This window comes from Danaus plexippus, chromosome 26 (genome assembly GCF_018135715.1).
Source record: "Danaus plexippus chromosome 26, MEX_DaPlex, whole genome shotgun sequence".
NCBI classification, from domain to species: Eukaryota; Metazoa; Arthropoda; class Insecta; order Lepidoptera; family Nymphalidae; genus Danaus; species Danaus plexippus.
The window spans coordinates 2,790,854-2,814,104 of NC_083554.1; the positions used below are offsets into that span (position 1 = coordinate 2,790,854).

Here is a 23,251-nt window from a genome sequence, read left to right on the forward strand (position 1 = left end):
GCGCCGGCGCAGCGCACCGCACCGCCCATGCGTTTCGCTTTTTAGTATCCGTTCCGATGTTCAGATCGGATTCCTTCGTTTTTTTTATTCGAATCGGCATGTTAGTGTTGAATCTAAATGTTCTTAAATTTTGTTTCTACCTGAGCTTTAAATTTTATTTGAATTGTCCATCATGTTAACTGGATGAAATCCAGCATTAATCTTTCTTAATCTATTTTTTGTAGACAATGTCGATGTGTTTTTTTTTATTTTCAATAATATTGACCGACCTCAATGCGAATGAAATGCGAAGAATAAGACAAATCAATAACTAAAGTATGTCTTGTACCCTTAACTAATAAACAGTTGGCAAGCAGGCTTAAGAATGGTAGTTAAGTCACGAGCAGCAATAAAATGACCTGCACTTATTATACTCATTACAATGAAGATTGAAAACAATTTTCTACACGCAAAAATACCTTCAGGAAGGTTTAAGAATATAAAAATTAATTTGAATATAATAAGATATTTCTTTATATAAATGAAAAATATTAAATAACAATATAATATTAATTCATCACTATTATTCCATTTTAAAACAAATTAGACGAATTCATTAAACACGATGTTATTAATGACTAAAGCTCTGACTAACTCTGCGAACCTATTAGATTATATCAATTCAACAGGCGTGGGTGCAAGGAATATTGTTTTGAGTTTAGCACTAACTGAGTCTATCTAGATTTGTGTAAATTTACCTGATTTGAATCCAACTCAAGGGTATCGATAAACGGTCTAAAACATAAAACTGCAGTTAAAATATCTAATATAATATACTCATAGATTTTTTTTTGGTTTTGGTTTGGTTCGGTTTGTTCAGTTAGCGACCTGTAGTACCATATTTCAATAAATCTTGATATAAACAAAAAATAGCCAATATCATAAAAGCCTACCCACATATCGACAAACGCCAACGTCGATCCTGTAACATGGATATTTTTTTATACGTTTTTCTCGATCACAGAGATGGATTGAATATATCAATCTAGTAGCGTCGCGGCATAATGTATCTAAAACTTAATTTCCTTATTCGATGTCACCGTAACAATATTTATACGGAGACCTCTAAATAGAATATTATCAACAGATACCACAGTAACCAATTCCATAATGCTCCAAAGAACTATAACCTTAAATTGATAATACAAAGTAGTCTTTATAATGTTCAGAGCCGTCTATATTTAGAATGGTTGATCCTTCAATAGAATATTATAATATAAATATAAAAATCTATACATGATTAAAAATATTGGAGCAGAAACTTTTTTCATTCAGATATAATAATAAACTTGAGGTGAATATATTTAATTTCATCAGTTTTTCTTTAAAGTTTTTAACATAAACAATATCTGTTTTTGGTTATAAACCGTCTAAGACTTATGTTTCACTTTATAACTATCAGATCAACATCAAACTTAGATTATACGGAAGATACAAGATTCATCAAACATTTAATTATAATTAATGAGTGGCGTAATTGAGGAATCACTTTCTAAATACGTACTTACTTGGATGAGATTACAAACCATAAAGGGAATGCAAAACACGTTTGTAGTTTGTTTCGCGAGGAGTATCTTTCACAAGGAGGTCAATGCGAACTGTGATCATTCGAGGTCTTCCCTTCTTTAAGGTTCCTCGTACACCGGTTATAGCACGAATATACGGTATTGTGATGACATTCAACGTCACAAGGTAAAGTTAAAAATTATTCTACAGTCACTTAACCAATTTAAACTGATCGCTAGTATATAAAACATTCATCTTGTTAAGAACGAACATATTATTTTTATGCGATTTACGTTATTTATTAATAATAACATTGTGAAGTAATTTATTGTGAATTACATCGTAATGATTGCAATAAATTATCTTTCAGTTACATAACATATCTACTTGCGGTCGAAAAAAACATTATGAACGTGTGTTGGGATAGTTTATTAACTATTATCATTTATAAAGTTATAATAGGAAATAAATTTCAAATAGAACATGTATATTGTTTATAATGTACTGAATGTATTAAAACCTTTCTGGGTAGTTGAATTAAATTTGTCGAAAGCTTGATTCATGGTCACACACAACAAAAGTGACGTAAATATAAACAAAACACAAAGCATAAACACAAGGCATATAAGCTCTGCTTCCTGAACTCAGCCCTCTGGAGGTTTTGAGGTATAGTGAGGTAATGATGAAATTCATGCAAACGTTCGTATTATTATCGTCATTAAATTGAACTCTTCCTTGTTACTAAAATGCTAATTCTAATTCGTCTGCCCTTGTGGCCGTGTCTACGGAGGTCGGCTAAAGGATATTTCCATGATAAAATTAAAAGTAGATATGTTAAAAATATTTTATATGCAGACGACCAACAGCTAATAATAAATAACTTGTTATACAAAACACAATTTTTTTTTTGGTTTTTAATAACTTTATTTAAAACATGAATCTAATCAAATTGAAATACACTCAAAAATTACTCATTGATTTTATTAAAAATTTCTTAAGTAAATCGATGCATGTACTTGTGTATAAATAAAATATGTATAGGCATGAGACCGTTTCAAATAAGATCTAACATGCAATTAGTAAACAAAATAGCTCACACAGTGAAATACGCGGGATCCCCTCCCACCCCGTACGTTATTATAAGGCTATAAGCTAACATATGTATAGGCATGTTTGTAATGTACAGCGAGTACTCTTTTCAAATGGAAACGTAATTTTCAAGAGATCTCTATATTGAGTGCGTTTTGAGCGTACTCAGCTTTACTTGCAGTGCAAAGGTTTTTTTTTAAATATAATTTTTAATCCACTTCTTTTGGCTTCACTTTTGATGTTTACTTTTTGATTTTTTCTTATTTGGAATTTCTGTTAACAGTTTTTCCAAGTTTTGCAATTATCCTTCCTATAATATTTAAAATAATTTTTCAAACATTTAAATGGAATTCAGAAGACAATAGTGGGTAATACTTTATTAAAACAATCGTTATGTCCAAATAAATTTAATATATTTAACGCTACGAATGTCAGATATAAACTGCATTAACTTCAGATTTATAACAGAGACCAACAACTTAGAATACAATAGGACTTTGGATACATAAATAACAATGAGATTTGAGTACTGACATCGGATATACATAGGAACACTACTACAGAGATACAGACGTACAGTTCACAATTATAGTATATGAACAAAATTGCAATACAAATATAATACAATGGACCTTTAGATTGGTTTTAACAATATAAAAGCCATAGTGTTCATTACCAGTATATATTACTGATGATAAATTTTATGACCCCATCGTAAAACATGCAATAGGCGGCTATTATGAAGGGAAGCCTTCAACGCGTACAATGATTTGGTATCGCGAGTACGAAGCAAATACAAAAATTACGTGGCGAGAATCTGTTATTTTGTAACGAATTTCATATGTATTAAACACTCTTGTTATTTTATATCTAGTATTATTGCTTACATTTACCAATAAAGATTTAATAACTTGTTAAAACCGTCCACGGTCACTTTCATATGCGAAGTAAATTATGTATGACTTTTTCTCAACTTTGCCATTATATATTGTAAATTTTTCAACGCGACATTCGTTACATCAGTCATCATACATTTTACATATTAAGCGTCCAAACCACTAGTAATTCGTAGATCAATACTAGACATGCCTTTCTACACAGACGTGAGATATTTTATGTCAATAGTTTAACAAGTTTTGTTATAATTGTAAACGTATGTCAGTCTGTTTGTTGCCTTGGTATCAAAATCAACAAGTGAATTTTAATCACTACAAGTTAATTGTATTGCAGATTTTTATTTCAACACTCACATTTCCGAGGTCGGTAATGGTGAATGAATGTCAAGGGTGAGTCGGTGACGTAAGAATTTGCTCAGCAAATAATTATTAAAATATAAAACACTTTAAAAGGTTTCTCTCTCATTCTTATGTATGTATTGTTACGTAATAAATCATACAATTTTATACTTTAAAGAAACAGGGAACGAACGGATCCATTGTCGCTATAATAACTTTTGAAATACTATAGTCTAAATAAAGAATTCTAAAAACAGCGATAAAGCTGCTGTTTGATAGAAACTAACCAACAATGTTCGCACAGATAAAATAATAATAAAATAAAATACTTTAACATTCCTAGACGTCTTTATACTCGGAGATGTCTTTAACTAGAGCGATATCAAGGCTACGGTTATAGTGTAGAAGCGGAGGCGGACAATGGACCAAGGCCGTGGTACAATAAGTATGTCATTAAAGCGAGATTTATAATGCGGCATGTTTTGTAAATTATATAAGAGTTATATATTGTGCACTTTGAGATTATTCATTCGTTACATTCGTTAAATTTTCAAACCCTATTAACGATTGAGCATTTTACTTTAATGCTTATTTATATTTTCACATTTCTAATAAAAATTAAAAACATTTAAATTTTCTTTCTTGGTCTTAAGTTTTATTATTTTTTGTTATATACCTCAAACTGTATGAGATAGCATTGAACACTCATTAATCTATTAAAAACAACTTAATACGCTTCCGCATACAAGTGTCATGACATATGATCCGTAAGTATTATGGGACACAATGAAAATTAATTCCACAAATATATTTCAATTTGGCCATTGTTATATACACCATAACAGATAAATAAATTTATATTCCAAAAGTTTTTTTTGAAATTTTTTCTCATGTCATTTCAAACAATTTACATAATATACGCATAGAAAATGTCTAATCGATTACAAAGAAAATGAATCGAGGGCAGAAGTTACTTGGAATAAAAAAAAAACTAACGTTAGGATAGTCCGACAGTTTGCGTTTCCTATAAGTGATGTGTCGATTCGCAAAACATTTGTGTCTGCGGATACTTATCCAAACGCTGATACTTGCCTCCAATATCCGCGGTTCCCGACACTAAGACAAATCCTAACTATTTTACTCAATCAATATATACACTAAGTTTTAAACAATAAATTACATAGATTTTGTGTGACAGGAAGCTAATCGTTTTTGTTAGCGAAATTGTTTATCATTTACTTTAACAATATTTAATGCAAATTTAATTATTTACTTATAGATTGCTAATAAATAAGGTAAAATATGTGACAAAGAAGTAATCAATACGTACTTTTTCTTAGAATATTCTCAGTGGAATAATGACTCACTATTAGCCAAAACATCTCTATGAAAGACAACGCATATAAACAGCAATATAGAAACTACAATATTTAATAATCGTAATAAATTAAGAGAATTATGAAAATAGTAATCAGTCTATAAGTAATTAAAATAATAATAATAATAACTTTAAAAAAATTATACCACAGCAAACGGCATTGTTGTTACGATTGTGGTATATAGGGCGAAGTAATTATTATTTAAATTAAATTCTCAGAATAATGAGAATGTATTTCAGAAACTTTGACTAAGATAAAGAATAACTTAATTCGTTCGTGTTCTTGAATGATTTACTTTTATGAACAGCTTAACCTGTCTGGTTAGTTTTATGAGCATTTTTTAATATATATATTTTTACTATAACTAAAAACATTTTTGTTATTGTATCTACAGGTGTGTATATTCTTTAGTTGAAATCATATTCATAGAGCTACTACAGAACCCCTCATCTTCCATTTTTACCCGACGGCGTCACGAAAATAGATGATTTATTTCAATTTAAAATGTGAATTCATTAAATAAATATATATACATTATTATAGAGTCAACAAAGGACTTTTTATATCAATAGAAAATATATATGGAGTATTTAATTTATATGTATTTTAAAGTTTAGCCTAGTTTTGACAGAACTTATTTGCTGATTCTCGGTACCTACCAAAGAGGTCATAGTGTTAGGCGAACGTAATTTTGTTTTAAAAAATTGTAAATATAAATTGTCACATAACATAAAAAAAGTTTTTGTTTTATTTATACTCATTTTAATTTTATAATTGATACAATAAAGAACAACAGATTATAAATTTTACAGAGATATTATGACCGATTCGTATAAGGAAATTAATGTCAATAAAATTAAGCATTGATGACAAAACTTCAATTATTTCCAATGGTTAAGTAATTGCACTCGGGAACAGAGATTATATTTTTAAACATTAATCTTATAAATGTTTCGATAAAAATAAATAATTGTCATATATTTTTGACATTCGTATATGGATTAAAACAATCACTCATAGAAGAACTTAGTTATAATCTATATAAAGTCAATAATAATTTAATAATATATATTTTTAATTTGACCCTTAAACATTTATCCCGATATAATCTATTACTATGTGTTGGTAGTTCGCATATTATAAACCAAGCATTAATATTATTTACAAATAATGATTATTCTTAAATATTAAAGCTTTTTTAACACAATAAATGTAAAGGGCAAAACTGTTGATAAAGACACAATAAGTATTCTCATGGTAGTAATGCTAGCACCATAAAAGGCACAATAATAACACAGTGACAAGTCAATTTGCGAACGCATCCCGATGTGGTTGTCAGCGAGGATTATACTGAAGCGATTTGTTTGCCGCTGAGATCAAAATGTTTACAATAAAGGATATTTAATAAAAATATATCCTTTTACTGTAAAGTGCAAGTATATTGTGATAACGAATATGAACTACCAATAGAGACATTGTAAGATATAATTTGATGTTAGAATTTTAATTCTGGCAATCGGTAACAGGATGATATAACATATATACAAAAGAAAAAAAATAGATGAAATATTCTATACATATATACAATGATCATATACAAAGGCTATTAAGACACGATCAATTGTCAATTTAATTTGTGTTCGCAACATGATCCCCGGTGTGTGAGTGTGAACGGAGATTACAGTGAAATAACTTTGAGATAACGTTAGCAATACTATTACTGTATATATCACGGACAATAAATAACATAACATTATCTAACTGAAGTAAAGATTTTATAATTATATAAAACATTTAATATAGAAACTTAAGATAGATGCGCATCCGGATTTGTATGCGAAAATTTTTATTTTAATATCAGATTACCCAGGATATAAAAAGTAAATTTAGTTTAAGAATATTCATTAATGATATTTTAGAATATTATAGATTTATCAGAAGTCGAATCCGAAATCAACAATCTAACTCTCGGCAAAACGTGAAAGTTTTAATTAATTTAGGTATATTTAAACATTAACCCAAAACTTTATAGGTATATACAATTACTAATCATACAGGAAATATATGGGAACAAATAAAGATACATATAAGGTAGAAATCAAAGGGTTCGTTGAAATTGTAAATATTATATAATATACCCATAAATCGACCGCTTCGTGTGTTTATGGGTATCTGTTCAACTTCCCCGTATCCAATAATCCCTTTATCCCTTAACTGGAACGATCGAGGAAGCTGATTTATAAATCAATCCGCTACGTAAACTTATAATACCGCAAAACAGATACAAATTAAGTCAACATTTAATATTATATTCACAAATAAGATAAAATCTATATGATTTTATATACTTCTCATCATTACGGACATTGAATAGGCATTACACTTTTAGTTACCACGTGTAAAGAATACTTAGCATGACTTTTAAGGAAGCTGGGAGGATTCTATCAAGTGATACCCCATCTACCACCTACCGTACGTCACGTGGTGGTAAGTAATGATCGCAAGGCGGTAGACTGTACATGCTCGAGCTTGTTATCGGAATTAGCCGTTGCATACTGCAAACACGCACACACGTACAAACTTACACACAACACACACATACAGCCGTCCAATCGCTGTGAAGCGAAACCAATTGGAAGTCTCATTGCGTTTCTTCTATTAGTTGTTTTGTTTAAGTAAGTTTGACTTGAACTATCCTGTTTTTAGTGGAATTAAAATTTACACGATCGTTTCACAACAAGTAGACAAGTCGCCAACAGCGAACTGTGAAACGCAACAAATTAAAACAAGAAGCTAACATTAGAGAGTAAGTTTAAAGAACTGATACGAGCTAATGAAAATAATTTAGGCAGTAGGCGTTTACCTATGGAACATTAGCATTGTTACCGACAGTAATTAATACGAGTTGCATATAGAAAAAAACGGTACACGGCGATAACATACAATAGCAGCGAAAAGCACTTTCACGTGAATAAGTTAATATGCGGTTACATACAATTAAGATCTCAAGATCTAATAATGATAGAGAGAAATCTCAGTTATATCATTTAAGTGTGCCATTAAAAACAACTTTTGCATACAATGAACGTAGACAGGACTGTTTTTATGAACTTTGAAAAATATAAGCGAATAATTTCCTAGTTTGTGACTAATCTTATCTCAATTTTTCATTACACTCAAACACATCAAGTGTAAGAAACGTTAAATTTGGCCAGATTTTTAATATATTTCATGTAATAAATAAGCTAGTGTTCGTACCTAAGGAATGAACTTTATGCAGAATTTAAGTCGCAAATTTTTGTAATACACACACGAAATGTTGCAAATGGTGAGGTAATTTTGAAATATCTGGTCATGTCTGAATCGAGTAACATTATTAACTATGGAGGGCATCAGCTTAGCGAGCGTTCCCAGCGCTGAATGAACGATCGCTCGTCAAACGTCCAATCACTCACCATTCTCGTCATATTTGCCGATAAACATGGGTTTACCAACCTAAACTAGGTCATTTATGGACGATACAAATTTGTCGATTTAATAACTCAATTTTTTTAACAATTATTATTTACGTATTAAAATGTATAACAAAATTTTTAACACGTTTTAAAAGAACCGTCTCATCGTTTCGAAACTATACAAATAAAATCCCATTTAATTCGAAGACGGACATTGTCCTTTTCAAATGTAGGCCATCAAAATCGATGATTTCCAAATGATGAAAACCAATTTAGTCATACAGCCGTACCCTCTCTAACGTTAAAATTGCGTGATTAAGGACAATGTCGTTATTATTAATTCAACTTCTGTCAATAACAAATCAAGTGCAAAATTTAATTTTCTATACACATTATTTACTAAGATTATACATAAATTAGTCGAACAATTTCATTTAATACATTTGTATAATGATGTCACTATAATAAAACGGAATGATATTACAGTTTAAAGCAAATCGTCATATGTAAAGGAGTCTAAAACAGCTAATAGAGGGAATAATTGAAGTGAACTAGACGCATATTGGGGCACTACAATCGACAGACCGACAGCCGACAATTTTGCATGTATAATCTTGAATACATATGGCGAATGAAGTTACGATAGTTTAACTATATTTTGAATGAATACATAAAGAAAATATTGTATTATTAATTTAGGATACAAATAATTGTTATATACGTATGAGTATCATTAATTTCTTAATTTTTATAATGAAATAAATTGTAAGTAAGTTGTCAGTTACTTTAAAATATTATGTTTAATGTCAGCAAGTTATATAATTTAAACGAGACAATTTAATTCCGAACATCCCATCTATGTTATTACCTTTATTTATGTCACACGATATATCAGACGTACATAAACCCACGGACACACAGACGTCGGGATTACAATGGACGCTGCGAACGACGCGTTGAATCATTTATTAGAAGCCAACCGGACTGTAGCCGATGAATCATGATACTTAAATTATATTTAACGTTTGAATGTGTAATGAACTGTCACAATTAACACCGAATAAAGAATCTACTTACAGAAGAAACTCGCAAAAACTGGAGCCATCATAAATATTACGATGTTGAATACGAGCGCTCGAGACGGTCCCCGGAATACTGTTTTTTTTTTTTGTTTCAGGTGAAAAATTGAAGATTCAAGCAGCACTCGGCTTGTATCAAATAACTTAGCCTTTGTTATGTTAATATCCGCCTAAAATTATCTTCCCGCCACAAACTACATATACAAAGCTACATTCACTACCACCTTTAAAAAAGTGAATTTATCATTTTAAGTAGAGCTCGTTTATACAGAGACGTTTTGTTATAACGTGGTTCTGAGATTCAAATATCTACCTCTCATACAATTTAGTGTATTTACATTATTATGCAACATTTGTTTAACTAATACAAGGAAGTTCTAGAGTGGATTAATATATACTCGGTTGGTATTTAAAATCATGTTTTGCAATTAATATAATGTACGTCAATATTCACATAAGGAGAATTTACAATCAACTCACATTCTTGATGTCTATACGAATCATATATTAATAATTAATTTAAAACAAAAGTATAAATTCAATCAATTTAAAACCATAAAAATTTTAAAAACTTTGTAACAGTCAGTATCAAATTATTTTATTATTAAAAATGATCTTCCGAAGTTGCAATTGAATTAAGAGAACGTAAATATAACCTATTACCCTAAATCTTTAGACTTGAAGACTCGCAAAGTTGCCAGAGAATTAAATCGAATTTCTACTTGAACAAGTTTGAGTATCTTTGAACCCTTTGAGAGCTGAATGGACGGATGATCAAACGGGATTCTATGTATATGTATGTTAGATTATGCCAATATAATAGGACGCTTATTACATAGTATTAAAGTCTATGTTCCAAGAAATCAGATTAACATAGTTATATGACATAATTTCTAAGTAAAGTTGTTATTCAAAGAAATTGAAATAGGTTTTTGATTATAGCATTAAAAATGTAATCAGGAAGATTAATAAACAAATTAATTAGTTATCAAATATTAAATTAATTATATACATTTAATAGCAGCGAAACAAGCAAAATAAAATATAAGTCAATGTGACACAACACATTTTAAGTCTACTAAAATTCAAAGTTATCAAGATTTCACTTCGTAAAGGAAAGGAGCAAATAAAACGGGACACAATATAGAAACAACTTCATGGTATGTGAACATAAAAGCTATGTTATAAAAACATCAATTCCGCAACAAAGTCACGACATTATAGAAAGCATATTACGTCAGCAACAATGAACAATAAATAACAGTATGCACACTCGTTCACCGTTAAAAAGTTCCACTGATGTATCTCATTGTGATCCCTTATGATCATTTGTCACTACAAATTGTATACACAAAATATTTTATTACGTTTTAAATGATAAATTGTTCGTTTACTAAGACGCTGATTTGATTTTGAGGGACTTTCATAAATATGACGTCACTTAATCACACTGTATGGCCCAAGGCTTATTAAATGTGGCTCTATTTCAATAGCGTCGGATTGTTCCCTTCCTATTTGATTAACGAAACCACTACCATCTATTCATTCTTATATATTATATAGGGGATTTATTAATTCTTGTAATATTTATTAATAAACCCTGTATTATTTGGCTAACACACCGCACAAGAACTATTTAATTCAAGGTTAAATATTCTTGATATTAGAAATATTCGAGATTGTATATGGTAACAATTCACTGTATTTATATTCATAACTAACTAATTATTTATTTTATTTTTAATCACCACTAATACAATGTCAGAGTATTTAAGATATTTGTCTCTTTTTGTGAGCATCAAATCTTAAGCCTGAACCAAGAATAAATAGAAATACTATATTGATTCCGTTTTTTATGTTTTGTCATATATTATAGGTTAGTTTTAAATCCCTACATTACACTTATGTACATATAATAGGTGCGTGTGTTGTTTGTACTCACAGGGCGCTGGGCTGGCTGGCTCGGCGCATATTCCGATGGATTTGCTGGGGTCGTCGATGAGAGTCTGGGCGAGCCGGTAGTCACCAAGCTTGATCTGAATCTGCTGACTGACGCGGTCCTTGTTGGTCACCTGGCATACCAAAACAAGTTCATTATAATACTATATTATCATCAAATACAACAAAATTACCGCAACTTAGATACTCATCATCTTAAAAATTTAAATAAATCAAATAGTCATAGACTGAATGCAATCATTTAAATGGGTCACGCCGAGCTTAAGCTCTTTTAATATCATCAGAGTTATTGGCAGATCAAACAAAGAAAATCTGAACGGTTCAAAATAAAATAGACAAATCTTAAAACAGACGATTATTTACATTATCAATGGAGCCTCTAGAAACATGTTACAACAAGCCTACATTTGTGTCATGTTCAAGGATATATATAATACATTGATAACATGTACTTGAATTTCTTATACACAAATAGTGACGCTTATCTTTATTTTTATTCGCGATAAGACAACGCTTTGAAGTGACGATGACTTGTTTAAATAAAAATAAAAATAAATTAAACAATTTTTAAGATTAAATCATTTTCATTTATTGAAGTATTTTATTTGCTCACAGAATTATATTTAAAAAAATCTCATCAACATATAAATATTAAAAATGTCTGTACAGTTGAATGATTTAAGTTACATAGTATTTGTACAACGGAATCGGGACGCGATAAATTGTCTGGATTTTTTTTTTAATTTTTATTCGTTCCGCCTTCGACTCAGTAGCGCTGGGCGTGTTTTTAATTACATTTACCGAATGAGATAACAAATATTACAATACAATGATAAATTAATGTTTGCAAAAAATAATCACTTACGTATGCATTATATCAATGATATGTTTCCCGTCGCTTGAAAAGTTTACAAATTGATGTAAAAAATATACACAAACTAAAACTTTTAATCATCACGCATAAATAAGTACCTACCTCATATAAGGACATATATATATGTATACAGTAATAAAAGGGGTAAAAACTAGCTACGAGATAAGTTATTTTGCGGCAGTGAATGTTGCATTGTAGTTGCGCATAAAAAGGCGACTTGAAAAGGAAACCAGCGTTTGATGATCATAGAGACCGCATTAGGAAGATGATCACTACTCCACTAATTAAAATGTTATCAAATGAAACGCGAATAATGTTATGACTTTGTATTAACGTAGTACGATACTTATGACACATTTATAGAAACTCATATTAACTCACACGATGACGTACGACGGACACATGCGATGAAATTAAATTGCATATTGCGAGAAAATGGCTGAGCAACGTCTTTTATGATAATTGGTATATCATATAAAATATAATACGGTAAAAAAAGACGAGTATCATTAAAATCATTTAGGTGTATCTTAAAGTGATTTAATTCATTTTTACAGACAAATATTCAATAACATTCTGCACAGGCTTAATTTTGAGCGTGGTGGAAGAATTACCATTAAAAAAAAAAATAAGTCGGATATTTTATTAAAATCACACAAGTTTTAAGGCCTACAGGTTTAATAGAGCCGGACAAAATTACTTAGTCCTATAATTATAAAATCAAAAACAATAAAATAAAAGCCAGAATCACAAGATATCCTTGTGGAAGGTTTCTAGCGAGATATTATAAGAAAATGTCAATTTTTAATAATCTCCATATTAATAGTTGGATATTAATCAAATGTTAAATTACTTTTGACATCTTCTTCTTATCTTTATGAACGGCCATTACATTTGTTTACATTTACAATCACTATTATTAGCTTTAATAAATTTTGTTGCCAAGGACTATCCCGAACAGAATGACATTCGTGATGACGTCACAGTTACGACCAGCACGAGCAACAAAGAGCGATCACATACAAAGTTAAATACAATATTATATATAAACACGGTATCCTGAAGTTTTATTATTACAGCCAGAAATATTTTACGATTCTTTGTTTCATTGTGATCATTTTTCTGGCTTAAAACCGTCCGTATTCTTTGTGACGAAACCTGTGGCTGTTTTAATATTTTAATGCAGAAATAACAAATGAATCACACCCAACCAAATAAATCACTGAATAACATAACAAATAAATTTGCCTAACTTTATTTGATGTTTATTTGAGTGATGCATAACTATGAAACTAAATTTATAATAAGGAAATTGTTGAAATATCATAGAATCAAACCAAAAATATTCTAGATTCAATTATTCGGTGTCAAGGAAGTGAGTAAAACCGTCTCCATAAATATGTCAATGTCTTGAGTAAAACCGTCCACATGTTATTGTGAGATATATAGCGGAGTCAACGGCCGTTGTATTGGGCCGCGATGAAAACCAAAATAACTAGCCTAATGTTTATTATTTATCGTGCGGTACGTTTTAAAACAAAATAGAATTGTGATGCGTGAACCAGATATAAGATATAATATTATGAATACCGTTCGACTTTTTTTTATATTCCTTTGTAACCATAACGACGTATTCCAACCGACTACCTGACTGACATATAACGTGATTTAGCAGGACCGAATCTTTAAATAAGCTCTTTTATCCCAATGCCGTTGTTGAAACGAAACATTATCATAGAATACACTAGAAAGTATTGATCTTAAACGAGAAACCAAAACATAAAACGTAACGTATTATCGCGAAGGTAAACATTTACAGTGTTAATTTTGTAATAACATCATTGTACGTGAGCGAATTATCCAGTGCCAAATAATATTGTAATTATAATAAAAATATAATAACATAAATAAAAACTTCATACCCCAGCTATCAAAGGAACGCGAGGTAAATATCGTTTAAGATATGACGACACTTCAACAACATATTACACAGTCAACAATAGAGTTTTATGTCACTCGGCTTGTTCTGAGTACAATTATGTGTTTAGCGGCTTTGCATACACATACTCACATTTGGCAAACACTGATACAACCACAGTGCGTATCAAAGTATTCTCTTTACAACTTCTATTCGTAAAATGAAACGTGTTGGACAATTTTTATAATATAAAAACTAAAATGAAAGATCAATAAATGTTAAAGAAATATATATCAATATAAAATGGATTCATTGCAAGCGAAGCTACAGTACTAGAAATGCAAGTTAAAACGGAATATCAAGAAATATTTTGTGCAAGCCAAGGCGAGGGGTGGTTGTAATGAGGCAGTCTAGACGCAGATGTACAATGCTGCTGTATTATATTTGTTATACGTTCTAAGCAAAGCCGCGTTGCATATGATCAATGACATCGTTACAACTCATATATAAAGGGGACAGTATTTACGTATATTAAAGATAAATAAACAAATAAAACTATTGACAGTCGTATTCATGCACAGTCATAACATTAAATTATTCGTGAAACCTCGGTATTTTATCTGATTGGCCTTGCGAAGGTGAATCGAAACTGGTATCAGAATACAAATACATAATAAAAAATATATAACCCGTATTGATAATTGCGACCACATCGAGAACTTGTTTTAAGAATTATATTATTATTAATAATAACTATTAAAGATGATGATTACTACTCATTATCGTAGGCTATTATAGTTATGTGACGTTACGAACAATCGCATGCGACACTCGGACGATTTCTATGCCCAAACAGAATTATTCTATTAAATACATGACATCAATTGAATAAACATATTATATAATTAGGACTTTATAGCGAAGCAATATAATAAATAAGTTTCCTACCACCGTATGTCAAAGGAACTAATTAAAATTCCTAACAGCAATGAGCTCGTTAATATCAATTATTTATAGTGTATATATAATGTTCCTAAGTCAGTTAGTCGAAGACGCTGAGATTCTGTAAACATAGTGTGTGGCAACAAGACTGGTTGAACCGAACACACAATTAGTATGCAACTAGAACGTCTATTTGATTAATTAATGTTTCACTTGAGATTGCTATTATGAAATGCAATTTGTAAGTTTTAAAACTAACGGAATTTATATGGATATATTATCATCTAATATAATAAATATCTACTAATACAAATTGGATCATTCGATAAGTAAGACTAGTTTGTCCGTAACTATGTTAGTCGATAGTTAATCCAGACCAGTTAATCATCTGCTGAAGTTTCAAGTTTAGTTGGGGAATTAGTTCGTTTCAATTAATTGTCTCTCATATAAATTAAAATACGCTTCGTTATAAAACGTTAAGATAACGATTTGTCGTTGCTCTTAAGAATTTCTCGAGCCTTATATTTTTAAATGCCACCTAACATTCTCATAACGAACAAAAAAAGTTAATAAGCAGTAAAACAACTTGAGCAAGAACGCAATTCCACCGTTGGATTCACTTTGGAGATGTTGGCAAGGTTTAATTACATATGTGTTTAAAAGTGGACGGAAAACTGCGATGCATCACAAGCCGCCAGCAGCGAGTCGAATGCTTTTTAAAACGTTATTATATCCTCACTTTGTTCGCAGCCGTTTAAACAATGCGCCAGTTATAGGATACATTTTTATGTTTCAAAATCGAACCGGATAAAGGATATCCTGTGCACACGTTGCTAAACCGAGACTTCACACTTATCATAGAAATGAAAATAGACATGACAGTGTGTAAACAACACAAACGAGAAGAAACACTCTCGTTATCATACATGTAAATATTTGTCATGTAAATTATTTGGCAACGGTCCCTTCACCGGGACCGATATACGAGTATTCGAGTAATCGTAATTACCGACTACGTCAAAAGGTAAACAACAAACACTCGGCTTTACAACAAACACACATGGCATATTACTTTGCCTTTGCTCTTATCTAGCACAAGATGTTCTATACTATCAAGAATCCTATAAGTTGTGTCTCTGACGCAAGTAATCTATCGATCTGAAAGAGATTCGTGCTCGGACGTTCTATAAAACGGCATACTGCATTCTAGTGGCTAGAGACACGCGAACCGACAACAGTACCACCTTGCGATCACTTATAATAAGTTACAAACACAAAGCGAGGAATATATGAAGTTACGTGTTTATGAAACGGTCGCATGTTCGCTGCGTATTAAAATTTTATCATCGTATACATTCAGTTAATGGTACGTGACAATGACTCCAATCGTTTATCTTTTGAACGCTCACTTTCGTTCAACTACCATATATAATATTATAATACATTACAAAACAGTTTTTATATTATTGAATTAAAGTCAATTCAAGAGGCAAAGGGAAGGTCTATGAAAAAAATTGATAGGAAAATAAAAATTAATCTGAGATGGATTTCGAAATATGAAGCTAAGCAGCAATCACACCCCCGTTTGAAAGCATTTGTATTAGAGGCCAAATATTTACAAAATTTAATGTTTTGCGGCACTTCCACATAAATATTTTTAATTAAATGCATTTAAATCTCGATTGCACAAAGACTTTGAATTATTTGCTTTGCAATAATTAGTACAATAATAGATTTGCTGTCATACAAAAAGTGAACGTGAAAATAAACACAGTTTTATGATATTATTTAATTTAGTATTTTTATGCAACTAGTTAGATTAACATAATCGTTTTCGTAAATTGCAATAATTTTAAGTGAACGGCATAAAAAACATGTGCACAAGGTGCATCATATAACTTAGTGGTACAAAATCGTTGGCCTATTTCTTTTAGCAAGTATCGCGGATCACGGATGTTGCCAAATCGAAAATCCGGGCTCACCAAATTTGGTACTGGCGTTGTAATATTCTTAATAATCTTTTATTTCTAGGCCAAGAACTGATGCGGATATCGTATTAAATGATTGTATTGATGTCAAAAACTAAGGACGTGATTCCAGATGATTACATATGCCTCGCTAAGATCTTATTGACAAAACGTAATAATGAGGACATTTTGAAAGGGCAAAAAGGATATTCATCCTAAAGAATCTTACACTAATTTCAATAAAATATTTTCAGTGCTGTAAATATAAGCAATTATTTATAATATAACGAAATTAATTATTTCGTACGACATTATTGTCTTAAGACATGTCTTACCCTGAATGGTGCGGGGAACAGTGACGAGGCATCAGGTTCTGGCGCGTGCGACTGCGACATTTGGTGCGCGCGCGCCTGTCGCTCGCGCTCCCTGTCGCGCTCTCTGTCGCGGGTGTCGCGAGTGTCGCGGGTGTCGCGTGTGTCGCGTGTGTCGCGAGCGTCGCGACCCGCCCACGACGCGCGACCGTCGCCCCCGCCACGGTCCCACTTGTCGTACCTGAAAGACAATACGCATTCTATATTGATAGCTCCACATACGATAGTATACGATACATCAGATGTTACGTCTCAACATATTACACCTTTAAAGACACGCTTCAACTAGGATATTTATAAATAAAATAAACTCAACAACAGTCTTTTACTTCCCAGTCAGTAAAATATTTAAATAACTTATTTATAAAATTTCTACCAACAAATATGAAATTAATGTAACGTAAATAAAATATGTACTTGTAACAAGAATTTTTAACACACTTAGTAATACGTGTTATGATGTTAGTTTACTACAGAGAACGCTACACTTTTCATTCACACCGTACATATAAGCGATCCCTAACACTATTTGCTTTCAAATTAGGTAATGCTGTATAATTATTACGGCATGTCAACACTGAAGGTATACTGCAATATATCTTTACTATCCACAATAAATTTAAAGGAGAGGCAACGTTAAGTGTATACGTTTGTTTGTTTTAAAAGTTCTTACAAGTCTATTGAGGTTATTTCCACTCGGTGGGTGGGCTTAACCCATCACGTCTCAGCCTAATAAGTACATCACACAGAGCCAGGTATTCATCACGATTTTACCAAAAGAATTTCTAATTCCTATTTCTATCTTTATATAGTGTATTAAAATATTCTCGTTAATATCAGATGTTTAGTTTCCTTTATCAAACATTATACAACTTGTTGTTCTTTAACGTTGTGCTTACAAACATTACAAGTGTGTGTGTTGTGTCGGTAGTGGGGAGAAGAAGGGTGGGGGAACGAAGTGGTCGCTCGAATGTCGACTGCAGCGGTTTTTTGCTGATTTTCTAAGAAAAAAATCAAATTCTATTTATTTCTGGGCGAGATCAATGTTTTCCAATACTTTATATCTATCACTTTCTTATATGCATGCGTACCTTTATTGGACCTTGTAAATACTATATCGTTAATATTTTAAGAGAATTTCATACCGCAGTTTAAATAAAATATTATTTTATGAAAACCAAATGTTAAATTGTCTTTTTCCTTTATTTACAAACAGTTGGAAATAAGAATACTTTTAAATTGAACATCTTTAAACGTAAGTTCGTCTCAGTATATTTCTGTATTTAATCTGGTTAGATTTTATAAAAAAATATAAGGTTTTATAAACGGGCAAACATTACTACACATGCTGTGGTCAATAAAGCGAAGTGCACTTATGCACCTGTGTTATCTTAGTCAGGGATTTGGGTTGCCGGCGTTATCGGACAACATCTGACTAACGACCGATGAACATTTACTTTGTACAGACTCCGACTGAGTAACACACTGAAACGGTGTAATGGAAACTTCTTAATTGGACCATATTTACATAGAGACATTAACTCACAGACTACGTACTGATGTTGATCATTGTACGTTTTGAAATTCATTATTTTATATTAATAATGGAATGTAATGTATGTTATTAATGAGAAAAATATAGATTAAAAGTTATAAACAAACCTCATTATAATAATATTATATAGTTTTTGATCGAGATTTAATGATCTGTGAAACATTGAGGGTAGGAAATCATTATGAGTATCTGATGCGTTAATATTAAAATATCAGCAATGATATTTCATTTAACATATTAATAAATATAAAATAAACAGCTCCGTGGCATGAAATTAAATGTAACGCTTTTAATTAACGATGCGCTCAGCGATCCATAAAGAACATTGATGATATTATATTTTGGACTGAAACATTAGTTTTTTACAATTTTATCAATAAAATGAAAAATATAATTAAAATAATAACAAAATCTGGGACAGTAAATTAATCAAAATTTCAAATTCATTAAAAAATTATAAGTAAAATAAAAGCTATATAATTTTTATCTACTCATTTAGAAACCACATCTACTAACGTACGGATAGGCTTATTGTCAACCCTGTCAATAAATGCATGTAATTTTTAAAACATTAATAGTCTATGTTCTGTCCTGCACAAAACCGTACGAACCTATTGGACTAATGACGGGTCGATGCCTGATAGATAACATTTGCGGAATACGTGCATCGATTACACTAAACAATATAGGAACATATTGACATTATAAATATGATAATTCATGACGGTACAAAGAGACACTTTACCTGCACTTTATTCATATACATTGGCGTTTAAAATAAAACCTTAACACAATGTAATAGGATCATAAAACGCTCGCACAGTATGAGCCAGTGAGCACAGTAAGCTTCTTGGAATCTACAGCTTTTGATATAAACCGACTGAACAAAGATGCCGCATTTAGTGAAACGATAAAAAGCAAACCCTTGTCACTGTTCAATTACATTGTAATACCTAATATTTGAATGTCTTTCTACGTCAATAATTTCCAAGTAATTGTCGTCCATTACGTACATGTTTAAAAATAATTAACAAAAGATGACATATAAAAAAAAACACTTCACAAAACAATAGGACTATAAAAAATTATCGTACTATATTTTATATATTATAATGTTAATTTTCCTACAACTGCAGACATTATTATATAGATAGTACGTGCTAACTACTTCTGTCAACGTTTTTAATATTCAGAGGCCGCATCTAGGTCATATTTTTATCGATGCGGTTATAGTTTCTTGAACATAGCACAATAACCGACATCCGCTTATGAAATTTTAATATCCGGCGTGATGAATAATAAAAATGTTAATAACATTTCATTGTGTAACAACTAATTCACGAACTTTAACATACCTAGATCATCAATTGATGTTTACGGAGGTGAAAGTATTGCGAATTCTACCATAGCTATTAGCTACCCAATCCGTACCTTTTACTATTACCTTAGCGGGTTGCGGATTTGAAACAGGGACAGAAAATAACATTCTTATTTAATATAACATTCATATGTAATATTTATATGACCGGCATAACCTAAAGTGTAACTGTTTCCTTTGAGTAAAATATTATTGATATATGATAAATAATTTAACGAATTCAACACGTACCGTTAATATTAAGAACGACATTTATATAAGTCTCTAATGTAAATATCTTATACAGTGAGTATAAATCAACTGGCGATTAAATAGAACAATATTTTTGTTTACGCATTGTAATTAAAATTCACAATACACGCTTCTATATAAAAGGAGGGAAGCAATTCTTACGTCACTATATTTAGTCTATCTGTATGTAAATGTAAGTTAGGTTGTATTTGTGAACAATGTTCGGACATTTAGGACATATCGGAGCACTAATTAATTTAACAAGACAAGTGAACCGGTTCGACAATCACTTCACAGTCTGCGGACAACTATTGTGAAGAAGGACACAAGCCTATGTTTGTACTAAATAGTACTTTATATATATATATATATATATGAACATTAACTATTTAAGCATATACTTTGGCTGAAACCATTCGATTTGTTTCTTTCTCAGCTTTTATAGTACTTTGGAACTATTAAAATAAATTATAAAATGAAATTACTTTATAATGGACATCAGATTTATAAAGAACTAAGTTTCTTTATTAGTAAGTGAAACGTTTCTCTTGAAACTAATTTTACTTTTAGAACATAAAATATGTTTCCAAACAAAAAACAACAACTCCCCATCTAAAAACAACCAACTAAAACTACTTGATACTTTTCGAAATGAAAACCATTTTAAACTAAACTGTCTTTGTTCGTAAATGTTTTTCATTGTTTTATTTTCATTGATTCCTCTGTATAGATAGCAACAGGTAACGTTAATACAATGTAACAAAAGCCTCGATGGACAAGTGACAGCGGCAATCTGTCGTAATATTTAGCAATTTCCTATAACCGTTCATCGGCCCGGCATTGTGTAGTGTGTACACCACTGATTGATAACGAACGATTGGGGAAATTCATATCGAGTTTATAAATAACATTATCGATATTAATTCCACTTTGCTGAAACATCGATAACGGAACACATATCACATACTAATGTTATAAACTGTATTATTTTACTCGAATATAAACTCATTGTAAGCGTTGCATATATTGATTGCATTCAAATTTATCATTTTATAAATCTCACGTACAACTATGACGGACGATAAAACTTAAACGAACGTCGGCAAAGAATATAAAAATAAGTAGCTATTGTATGATGTAAGTAATGACAAACGAAACTAAAGAGTTCAGGAGTTATATTTATTTTTTTTACCAATACTGGCATCAAAGAAATATCAAAATTAGTACTTTGAAAACTATCTAAAGTATGAATGAAGGTTATTAAGTACCTATTATGACGAGGCACTCGCTACAGTCCCGGATGTGATGTTAAATCAGTTTTTATTACAAAAATAACAAACATTCATCAACACATTGATATCTTAACATACATAATAATTTAAATTCCAATTGTTTGCATTATTTTTACGATATGAAAATATATAATTGAATCAGTGACAGTTCAAAATACGACTAAATAAATTGAATTTGTATTAAAGGCAGTATTAAGCCAAAGTATCAATTCATAAAACAACATTAAATCTCCACGTACTAAAGTCACCCTCTTAAGGTCATCGACCGTGATAGAAGCAAGAGGGCATCACATTATACGTTCCCTTTGAAATAAATAACAGCAAGGCACACACTACGAGAGACGACCGCGGCAATCCACTAGTGTACACTCCTCTACAATATCAACTAAATATATCATAGTAACACTTAATTATAATGAGGTCGATTAAAAATAAACGAACATATCAAATAACTGACAAACAAAATATTTGCTATTTAATATTGGATGTGACATAATCAGGCTTATCAATACTATCTGGGAGTCCTGGAGGCTAAGCGGTCGTTGACTTTTAAATATTGCGAGGTCATTAAATTTATCATTTTGATAAAAATTCATACACAATGTCATTTGATAACAGGATTTCGGTTATCTCCATGAACGATTTCTTGTCGATAGTCAGTTGTTACCTTAAAACATTACGATAGTGTTACTTAAGGATCAGGAGCTTAGAGTGATGATTTTATAAGGTTTCACTTCTATTTCGAGGTATGGTATGGAAATGTACGAGCATCGACAATGTCACAATGTAGGCGGGGAACATTAGGGTTCAATGACCGCAGGATAAACCATAGACGGCTTTAAACAAATAAGGTCCCATCTGTGAAGATTGTACGGACGCCTTCACCGTTTTATTGATACACATATAGATCTACTAGGCATCGAAACACAGAGAAAGATTCACATTTTCATACATAATTAAATGACATGTATACAAGGAACTG

The 23,251-nt window shown here is 30.9% G+C and overlaps 1 protein-coding gene across 3 annotated transcripts in view; it reads right to left on the reverse strand.

Moving 5' to 3' along the window:
- Positions 1-23,251, reverse strand: part of LOC116774317 (AF4/FMR2 family member 1) — a 111,860-nt gene that overhangs the window by 38,749 nt on the left and 49,860 nt on the right. For all 3 annotated transcript variants that reach the window (XM_061524890.1, XM_061524888.1, XM_061524889.1), the window contains exons 3-4: positions 17,778-17,994; positions 11,725-11,854 (exon numbers count right to left, since the gene is read on the reverse strand). In XM_061524890.1, the coding sequence (XP_061380874.1) occupies positions 11,725-11,854; positions 17,778-17,994 (347 nt within the window). The remainder of the gene's footprint in view (positions 1-11,724; positions 11,855-17,777; positions 17,995-23,251) is intronic.